An 11,288-nucleotide genomic window follows, 5' to 3' on the forward strand; every position below is an offset into this window, starting at 1 on the left:
ATATAAAGCAAATCTCATCAGGGTAAGTGAAGCTCCTTATGTAGTAAGTGTGTAAAACCATGACATACCAAGAGAGCAAAAGATGGACAAACCAAGAGTTAAACGCCTACAGTTGTTTCTTCATTTGGACTCATTCTTTTAGAGGAAATTTTATAACAGGGTTAGGAAGGAATGAGGAAATGCAGCAGCTCAAAAAAGGCAGGTGGAGGAAATAAGACACATGCTCAAACTACATTGTTTCAAAGCTGGATTTCAGTTTTTTCCTGCTTAAAAAACCTTAAAGTCCATCTGCCCAAAGCTTTTTAATGAACCGTATCCGTTTAGGAACAATGTAAATGTAAAAGGGTGGCCTTTAGAAAAAGGTAAAATTTATTTACGATGGTCTTTTAACTAAATAGATTATATTTTGGTGCGTCTGCAGCTGCTGTTTTTAGGATTGGTGTCTACAGTCTTGCTTCATGTAGGCATCAGTTTGCTGGGATGATGTTAAAGTGACAATATGCTGTCAAAAAGGTCATCCAGGTCATTAAGTTTCAAATGAAATGTTGATGAAGCACATAACTCTTGATATCCAGGTCACTGATCAAGGTTATTTAACCGCTGCATGATTTCTGTCAGGAAGTCCCCTAAACTAGGCACTACATGAAGCTCTCAAGCAACCAAAAAAATCATTTAACCAACACAAAGATGATTAGAACATTCCAGAGAAGATGAATCCAACCCAATAACCAGCAATCAAAACTCTTAACTGAATCACTTCAGTTAGATCTAGAATAAATAGACTCATAATCAGAGAAAAGGTTCAGTAAAAGCAAATCAAACCCCTCCACTGTCTGCTTAAGTAATCTTTCTGTATCAAGTAGTCTGCATATGTTCTTATAAAATCCCTTCTTTACCAATGAGATCTGAAAGCCTGGAGCGCATTAAATCTGTGTTAATTTCATTTTAAGGCTGTGGTCTTACCTGATTGAGAGACGGGCCTGCGCCTCCTCAAAGTCATTTCTGAGGAACAGATCGAGGGCAGCCATGCAGTCCTCCAGAGCCACCGAGAGGTCGGACCGAGAGCACCTGCAGGACCACATACATCCAGATTAAACACAATAAAATGTTATACAGTATGTTTTAGCTGATATAAACCAGCTGAAAAAAACTTAATTTGTGTTATTTCATTAATTAAAACTGAACAACACATTAAGCATAGCTCTCCTGATAAAGTAATCTAAAATTATTAATGCATTTTTTATTCTAGCTATTTTCTATGTTTTATTCTCTTTCATATCAGACCATCACTGCTGACCTATACATGCTTCCTGTTTATAACATTTTTCACAATACAAGTGCTGTACTTCAGATAAGAAAATAAAAAACAGGAACAAAGGCAGCATGAGCCTGATAGATGGACCGACCTGATCTCTTTCTATCTTTGCGTTACACTGTAAATTACAGAGGAAATCAGTAACAGCTAAAGCTGCTTAAAAAAATGTTTTTATCCAGAAAACATAAAACAGTAAAAGAGTAAAAATTTGTCTCAAATATGACTCTAGCCAGTTACATGTGTTGAAAGATGACCAGGTCATGTCAGGACTCAGTCACCTTTGGCTTCATCCTTCAGATGACCCTCACGTGACAGCATCCCTAAATGAGCACAAGCTATGGCTGACAAAAGCTACACGTGAAATCATGTTTCCTTATGATGAGTAGCAGCATCAGCTTGAGATTCTTCACACACTCGATTAGGACTGGCCTGAGGTCAGCAGAGCACCGGACTATATGGTGGAAAGTTAGCATGACACTAATAAACACTGTACTTGACAAACAGCTTTTTTCCTGCTTATTTTTGTCATAACAAAGCTAATTCCCAGAGTATTATTTCTGCATGATGTACTTCCTCACAATGCCCCTATATACAGGAGGTTTCTGCACCTCCACTTCTAGTTTCAGTCCTACTATGAGAATCAATATAATCAACTTATTAGCAACTTGTGAGGATGCAGGTAAGGGGAGTTTCTGTGCAGAACACACACCACTATCACCTCTCAGTTTGTGCAGTAATTTACACATGACACATTAGTTTCAGTGCACATTTTAGAAATTTTAACATTAAGCAAGACTTAACGCTAAATAAGTTAATCATATCAAGGCTTTACAATCCTAAATTCCTCTTCTTGTATGATAAGTATGCAACTATGAGATCTGGGGTTGCCTTTGAGAACATTTTATCTATGAAATGCAGCCTATAATATTTATACCTTTGTTTAGCTTTTTTTTTTTTTGTGAAATTAAGGAGTGTTTATGCATCCCCCAAGCTTAGAAGCCTATATGTACCTGTGTGCATGTATTTTTTTATTTGTAGGGGGCCTGAAAGGGACTTTCCTTTTCTTGTTTGTGGTTGATTTGCTTCAGATGCTTGGTGGGATGTTTTTTATTTGCGGCAGCCCAAACAGTGAAGGGACCCCATGCGCACAGTGGTAGTAGTTCCTAAAGCATTATGAAAATTTGAGCTACTTGGAGGATTTACATGTCTGGTGAGGGTGTGAAGAAGTTGGGAATCTTGGAATCTGATGAGCACGGCCAGCTGTTGCAGGGGTGCTCATGTGTTCATGGTTAAACATGGGTGCTACAAGGCTAAACCAAGATATGTTGCTGAAAGAATGATAAACCAACAGAATTGGACTAAGGAAACTTTTTGTATGCCCAGAACAGTTTTCTTACTCCAAAAGAATGCACTGATATATAATGCACCCATACATATTTCTCTAAGACTGCAAAGACTACCAGCTTTATAACTGATTTCCAGTTATACGTCTGAGTCAGGAGGGGAGGTAGCTTGCAGTAAGTTAGTTCTAATGCGAACAAGGCCAGCCTTAATAACAAACATTAAACAGGGAAATACCAGTGCAAAAGCAGAGCAAATAATGTACCAAACAATGGGGACTTGTAAATTGTTAAATTCTTGTCTGTTAGCCGCACAGAGAAACAATAAAATCATGTCATGAAGGCAGACAGGATCACCATGATGGAGGAGCACACACAGCTCCAGGCAGGCTGGGCTAATGACATGCGGGTGACTCCTGCCTTCACCATATGACCAGCAACAAGGAAAAAGCTCAGTTTCCTGATAACACATAGACTCGTTCTGAGGTTAAAAAAAAAAACAAAAAAAAAACACACACACGTACAATTGGTGTGCCTTCCTTCATCACAAATCAGTCTGAAAATGTAGCATTAAAGGATTGTGTTTTCAAGAAGTTATGTACTGAATAACTGTAATAATCAAAATAATGATATTCCACAGTATAAGTAGCATAACCATTTAAAGGGCCAAGAAATTAAAACAAGCACGCCTACACGTCACATGTCCTCCCACACGTGACTCCTGACTCCATAGAGCCAGTCTGACCTGCACTTTCCTTCATGTTTCCTCTGTGCAGCTACTATCAATTAATTTACTATTATTGTTTATTTTGAACTAATCTCAGTAGTAAATAATAAAGGGGATTATTTTGGTCTGATCTGTAGATACAGATAAAGTGAATATAGTTTGCATGCATTTTAAAATATTTAGCTTATCTGATGTAGATAAAGTGACATGCGAAATGCTATTAGCATAGGCCCAGTCTTAATTTGTCAGCTAATGTCTAATGATATAAACTCTTATTGTTCTTTCAGAGTAAGCAGAAAATAGGTATAATACATTTTGAGGCTTTTTCTTATTTGCTGAGCTCTTTTTCTTTATCATAATAATAAAAATAAAAAAAGATAAACTATACATCATCACCGGTTAACATCCTCTTGTCTTGAGATTGTTACCAGATAATGTATATCCTCTGTAAAGATCTGCACAGACGATTTATGCGTATCACTACAAACAGAAACTACACAGCCTCCCAAAGTGAACACAAACTTTGCATATTCAAATTCATGTTATACGTATGTATTTTTTTTTCTGAATCTAATATCTAACATTTCCAACAGTTAGATACTAGATTATTGTAAACAGCTTTAGGAACAGGGTTTGATATCCATAAACAGCCAAAACAGACTGAAGTATTTACATTTTCGGACTTATCTGTAATTCCTACACTAAAGGTATAACATCATGTAGCGTTTGAATGACAAGGACTTTAGAGCAAGATACAGCTGAGTTTTTAATTAGCGTTTGTATTAACCTCGCACTTCTCCACACACCAAAATACTCTACTGTAAATTTTATTTAACTTACAGCCGTCCGCTATTTACTTGGACTTAGACAAACTTTATTGTCATTTTCTACACACAGGGTGTATACAAAACGAAATTTCTTTTTGCAAAGCTCTCAAGACGTTTCCATTTCTTAAGGCGCAGCAATGATCAAATGTAAAACTCGGACTGAGATATGATTTACAGCTTTCGCAACATTCAGCTTTTTTTATTCAACATTTAACAGTCTAACAGCAGTGGGGAAGAAGCTGCATTTGATGCTTTGAAGCCTCTTCCCAGAGCGAGAACAGTCCATGGTGGGGGGGTGTGAGGCGTCATTTATAACTCTTAGGTCAATTTATACAGTTTCCTTTAAACATAAGAAATTTCTGATTGTATTATAACAAGACACCTTCTTATATAATCACTTGTCTTATTGCTGTTTAAATATAAAAAAATTTGAATTACTTTTTAGATGTGGTGTGCAACTGAACTAAACTCTAAAGTATAATTTACCATCTTATCAATCACAACCCCAATTTCATAGTCATATACCTGACTGTAACAAGTCATTTCTGGCCAAAGTAAATTTTTTATAATGAATTATGCAAATAAATAATCACAGAATTGCGTAAATTTAATTGTACTCTAACTTCTAAATATTTTTACAGCACGCCCCTTTCTCTCTGATAGTAAAGCTCGTCATTGTCACAGTTGACTCTTATGAATATAGGAGAGATTATAACCCTGATTATAACCCAAAATAACTTCTTATCGGATATATTAATTAAAATAACTTTGAAAATCCTTCAAGTACCCTACACTATATTTAGAACATATTTTGCCTATTTTAACCCCACAAAATACCATGATAGAAAAAAATATTTTTGAAAAAAACAGGATAAAAATCTGTCAATAAAAGGAGTCAGTTAAGTTAAAAATATAATGGCCTCTCTGTTAAGTTGAATGTCTGATTATAATTAAAGATAAAAGCCTGACTGTTAACAGTATTTAACATAATGGCTCACCACTGGTTAATAAACTTCATAATTGATGTTAATTTAATAGCTTTGACAACTCTTCTTCAGGAAACCACTCTCACTTAGTGAGCTCTAACTAGAAACCAATATAACTGGTACCACCTGATTAGAAGGCAAGTTTCTGGCACTTTCAGGCTTGAGGAAACAGCATATCAATAATTTTCATTCAGTACACGACCAAGACCTTTAAAACGAGAAAAAAGCTGAAGACAGAAGCAGCTAAACAATCAGTCGGACAAAAAGAACCCGTCAGCTCCAGGATGTGCATACCACGCATCGTCCCAATAATTCAATAAAGTTTCAAGTCAGCAATTCTGTTAATTTCTCCAGAGAGCAACTTACACAATGATTTTCATTATCAGCCAGATGCACACATAAAACCATCACACCATGTGGTCATGCACACCGGTTTTTGCACTAACCCACGCACGCACGTAGCCCCACAGGAGTGACGAAGCATTAGTTTGTCGACTCATTCCAGCCCGTATCAAGCCCTTAGAGGCTTGTTTATATAAAAGTGTAAGCTCGCCTACTTGCCTGAGTGTCAGAAGACCAGAAGAAATACATTTCCCCCTCATGTGATGAAGCAAAACATGCAACATGTTATCTTACCCGGTGGACAGAGTGTCGTCTTCTTGTGACATTTTCATCTGGTAAAGTGTGTTAGAAGGAAGACAGAGAGGTAGCAGACAGTAAATTTGCAGAAGTGAGCCTCTGGCCTTCACTGGCGGTGCAGAGTAAATAATGATCTGCGTTTCTTTCAGTGGCTGCAGACACTAGAGCAGAAGCAGCAGAAGAAAGGAGAGGGAGAAGAATGAATGAGCGAAGGTGGGAGGGAAGGAGGGAGGGGAGGAGGAGGGAGGAAGAGGTCAGAGGCAGCAGCAACAGCAGCCTTTAATGAGATTGGCATGACCATCACACATGAGGAGAGAACACACCATCTGTGCTGCCCTAAACACACACACAAACACACAAATAAAAAAGCCTGGACCACCTCCCCTCATTTCCAACCTCACTGCAGTGTCTGTTCTGATTGGTCAAAGCAAACTAAGAGGGTGGGGTTTAAATGTCCAAAGCTCCAGAGCCTGATTACTTTTTTTTATACAAGCTGGTATAGAAGGGTAAAAGAAAAGAGAAGAGTGAGAATAAGAAGATATAGCTCTATATAGGTCAGAGGTAATGATTGCTGTAGAGTTCCGGTTGAGTGTGCTGCAGTGCCAGAGAGTGAGGACTGCAGCGTGTCCTGAAACAGAGGCCACAGACGCAGCACAGCTGTTCCCACTGGGGGGGAAACTCAGAAAACAGCAGACGACATCCCAACCATCGGTTTAACACTATGTTAAAGAGGACTGACCATATCTACACCTCATATAACTATTCTTTTTGTTTTTATATCTGTAGTGGGCAGGAGCTGCATGGAGGACAGAGGCTCTAAGCATAGGTCTATCCCTGCACCAACCATCAGCAGCTTTGCTAACAGAAAATGTGCTGAATGTCACATCTGTTTTCATACAGCCACATTTCTGACAATAGTTGTTAACCCAACCCTGCCATTGCCAGGTTCACTTAATTATAGAGAAAGATAGAGCTTCACTGCTAAGTATTGTGGCAGAGAGTTGAATACACTTTCTGTTTCTGCATAATGTCTTAATGTCTGTGGAAATATGTCAGCAGCAGCCTAGAGGGTCTACAGAGAGACATGTTTACTTATCATATCTATAAAATAGCTCTAGCTCAGTCAGAACACAATGGCAGCTTTTTTGTCCAGTAATTTCTTTTCAAGTTTTGCCAAGGTTTTTTTTTTTTTTTTAATCAGATCTAGACCTACACTTTGACTAGGACATTCTAAAACATTAATTATCTGTTTTTCTTAGGGTGCATCCATTCTGATAGAAGGCGAACATCTGCCACAGTTTTCTATCAGGAGTGTCCCGTTAGCTCAGTCCATCTTTCTTTCTACCAACACTTCACTACATTTGTGCCCAAAAAGTTGCACTCTTCTGACCAGAGCACTTCCTTCTGGATATTTGCTAGTTCACCCATGCAGCCAACCCAATGGAAACAGTAGACAGCAGATTTGTTAAAAAATGTTAAAAGGGAGGTAAAATAATCTAAACCAGAGAAAATAAAAGCTGCAATATTCATCTTCTTGTTGGATTTTGTACAAGTTGCATTAAATTTAAAGTTTATCAAATTGTATCTTATGCTAGAGCAGCACATGAAAAGAGATGGTGGTCTGTTTGAATGTAAGCTAATCTCTAATTTTGACTCATTCAAGGTACAGTTTAGTGTTTTCAGCAAACAATAAGTCACATTGTTAGAGATACTTTTGGTCTTAGCAAGTGAACTGATGTACAAAATACAGAAGAGAAAATGGGGCCGAAGACTGAGCCCTGAGGAACACCATGCAACAAGGTAATGACTTTGGACATTATTTGCAAACATGGAAAAGTTTCTATTGCTCAAATAAGGAAACCACGTCAGAGCAGTTCCTTCCTATCTCTCTATGCAGTGATGTATGAGAAGTATCATGTAAAACGTTATTATAAGCTGCAAATCAATATATCATTAGAGAATTTTAACAAGGCAGTCAGAGGAGACTATAACTTAGAAATATTTACTGAAGCTCATCTATGATATCTTTGTTCTGGATATCTTTAGTCATAGATATTGCTGTTTGTCAATATAGTAGTGCACCATTCAGCCACTAAAAGTGGATCTCCTCCCTACATTCTTCATAGCCCCCTTGGTTAATTCTCACATAAATACTATCCTTATCTGGCCATTTTTAATTCAATGACTGAACACTGTTTTTTTTTTTATTATTATTTTAAAGCAAAAGACTTTTCCTGACCTGTCTGCTGTTTTTCCCTGGTTGTTTTTTCACTAATGTTCTCCAGCAAACCTCTGGGGTGTTCTCAGAACAGCCTTATTCTGGCATTGACTCAATTAAACTCCACTCAGATGGATTCTATTCAAAACAAAGGGGGCTCTAAGACTACTGGTTGCACTGATATTTATCGTAGAAGGCTGAATAGAAATGAAACAAACTTTTCATTTGTAAGCAAATGTAAACAAATTAAATCCAACTAGTAAAATACATCCAGACTTATGGATGCATAAAGGAAAATAAAAGAAAAAAAGTATGCGCTTTTGTAGGTCAGTGTATCTGGTATGGAAATAGAAATATTCAGCCATAAGGGTTTAATTGGCTACAGGATTAAAACTATACTACACTATGAAATTATAATAAGACTGCTATAACTGGTTACTAAGAAACGCATAAATAATGGGATTTTTGCACTTTTAAACTGGTCTCTGACAGACAGGTTGGATTTTGTTCCCTATATCAAAGTCCTTGTTTTTATTCTCGCTTATTGTGGAGGTATTTTTATTTTTATTCTAGTGGTACTAATCATCCTATTTCCATTTTTTTTCAAACAATTCATGCTGATCTGGGTTTTCTTGTACCAAATTGCCTACTGCCTGTGTTTCTGAGTATTTCTGTAATCTAACTCGGATTTTCTCTGCTGTCCCACAAAGCATTGAGAGTACAGCCCTACCCATTTGAAGATGGATTCATTGACCCCTGAGCGTCACTGTTCCCGGGCAGCTGTAACCTGAAACACAGGAACAAAATTGAAGGTGTTCAGAGAGCAGAAGGCACTCTCGAGAGAGATAAAACCAGCTAAAAGCTTTGCTATTGTTTGTGAAATATAAGCATGCAAACCAAAGGAACACAGGGAGGACAGATACAGACACTCCCAAGGTACATATATGGACCTTAGTTAAATGTTCAGATACTATTTATGTTTCACATTATTTGTAAATGTGATCTGATATGGGGGGGGGGGGTATTTTTTTATTAATTGTGATCCTTTGTACTTTTTAACCATATGAACTCTAAACCTGGGACACCTACTTGAAGTCGGTGATGATGGGGTCCAGCTCTGGGGTGTTTATGACCGACAGCCTGGAAAAAATAACCACTGAGCATCAGCATTACACGGTTGCTTTAACAACAGATTTTGTTTTTTTTTTAATTGTGGTTTCACTCCTCATTGTTCTCGACTGTATGGAGAAAAAAAAAAAAAAAAAGAAATGAGTGAATGTGAACATACCGGCTCGGGGAGTCTGGGCTGTCTGGGACGTCTAAAGCCTGCTCAGCACCCCTGTGAACGTAGCAAAGAAAAGGTAAGACACAATCTCCTGGTGGAGAGATGAGGAGTTTGAGGAGGGAAGTGGAAAATCTCAGGGATAAAGCTTCACAGGATTGTTTGAAATGTATGACATTAATGAGAAGAGAACCCTAAACATAATGGATTAAGTAAGAACCGGCTTAGGCTGCATCATTTAATAAAAACATGCAATTAATGCAAGACATTTCAATATTGATCAGCTAAAATGACCCCCTAATCTTCGTTCCACTTCATTGTTTTAATCATTAACAATTTATAACCACTCTCAGTTTGAAGATATATACCAGCCGGTGAGGGCTTTAAGGGTATTATTATTATAATAATGAGCTATTCAGCTCCCAGTATGCACAAAATGATTTAATGAGGGCTACAACTAACGAGTATTTTGCAAATCTATTAATCTGATGATTATTTTTTCGATTAATTGATTAATAATCGGACAACCAAAGGTTCCTTAAAGAAGATTTTTTACTAAATTAAACCAGTTGAAACTAAAATTTTTCTACTTGAGGAGTTCTGGTTTTAACATATCAAGAGACGAAAAAGTTATTTTTATTGTAAATGCAAAATGTTTACATATTTTCTTTACAACTTTGATATAATTACCGCTCTAAGTGTGTCGCTCTGTCAGCTAAAGGCATGTTTTACAGTGTCTACAATCCAGTTAAAGATTAATCGATTACGAAATTAGTTGATTATTTCAATAATCGATTAATCCGATGAATTGTTTCAGCCCTAGATTTAATAAAACATCCTACCAAATAATACATACAAGAAGTCCTTAATACAAACCAATATTGCAATTATGGCTGTGATTCAATACATCTAAAAGTGCAAACACTTTAAATTGAATCATGGTAAAAATAAAGAATAAAATCCCTGACAGATACACCTGTCGCATTAAAAGTCTATGTCGATCAGGTCATCTTTATTTCCCTAAACATGAACATGTCTATCAATGAATCAATGCCTTTCTGACATCATATTAGATTTACAGTAGATATGTAAAAGCATTAGTTCTGACAGCCCTGCGTTTACCTGTACTCCATTAGACCTACGTCATCACTCTGGCTATAATCCCCTTTCACCACATCAAGCAATGCTGTCCAACAGGCTGCAGACTGGTTACAGAGCTCATGACAGCAGGGAGAGCATTTAAAAAAAACATTATCATTCACTTTATCCTGCTCCTAAATATCTGAACAGAAAGTTTAGGATAGATTTATGAGTTTTAACTTATTCCCTGACTGAATGATTGATAGTCAGCGGGACAGTTTACATTGAGAGTAAAGGCTTCCTCAGAGATCAACCTTATCTACTGTGTGATAAGGAAAGATGAGTGTAATAAAGAGGCACTTTCTGACAGGACAGGGCCTGCACTGATTCCCGGCTGTCCTTCTATACTGTACTCACTTCTTGCTCTCATCCTTCCTCACGCTTCGCCTCAGGTTGTTGATGAAACTCATCCCACAGCGCGTGGCTCCAAACAGACTGCGGACAGAGCAGCTTTTTACACCGCGGACATGGAGGGACACAGAGCGGGGAGCAGGAGAGGACAGGGGCCGCCTCTCACTCACCTCTCACGGACACAAGTGTTGGAGAGCAGCCGCTGAGCCGCTGAGCCTCTTCCTGCTTCCTGACGTGTAGAAAGGTGTGCTGTTCTCATTACCAACATAATGACTTTTCTATTGACATGCACAGGAATGTGGCTCCTTGGTCCTAAAGCCCTCAGTTTTAAAATAAATAGGTATCAGCTGATAAACACCTTTTTCCCATATAAGAGTTAGAAAATAAATTATTTCTAAAGATAAACATTTGGTCACATTTATAAGAATAAAATACGGAAGAGGATTAGGGCCACTGGAAAAAA

At 37.6% G+C, this 11,288-nt stretch overlaps 1 protein-coding gene across 2 annotated transcripts in view; it reads right to left on the minus strand.

Annotated features, from left to right (window-relative positions):
• Positions 1-11,034, minus strand: part of ttc39a (tetratricopeptide repeat domain 39A) — a 28,959-nt gene extending 17,925 nt beyond the window's left edge. The window contains exons 1-5 of one of the 2 annotated variants that reach the window (XM_015400131.1): positions 10,832-11,034; positions 9,341-9,391; positions 9,142-9,192; positions 8,783-8,839; positions 964-1,068 (exon numbers count right to left, since the gene is read on the minus strand). In XM_015400131.1, coding sequence (XP_015255617.1) covers positions 964-1,068; positions 8,783-8,839; positions 9,142-9,192; positions 9,341-9,391; positions 10,832-10,884 — 317 coding nt within the window. In that variant the 5' untranslated portion in view covers positions 10,885-11,034. Of the gene's footprint in view, positions 1-963; positions 1,069-5,831; positions 6,019-8,782; positions 8,840-9,141; positions 9,193-9,340; positions 9,392-10,831 lie in introns of those variants that run through there. The other variant, XM_015400139.1, reaches the window with a different exon arrangement.
• Positions 11,035-11,288: the final 254 nt, after the last annotated feature.

This window comes from Cyprinodon variegatus, unplaced genomic scaffold (assembly GCF_000732505.1).
Source record: "Cyprinodon variegatus isolate N-32 unplaced genomic scaffold, C_variegatus-1.0 Scaffold30, whole genome shotgun sequence".
NCBI lineage: Eukaryota > Metazoa > Chordata > Actinopteri > Cyprinodontiformes > Cyprinodontidae > Cyprinodon > Cyprinodon variegatus.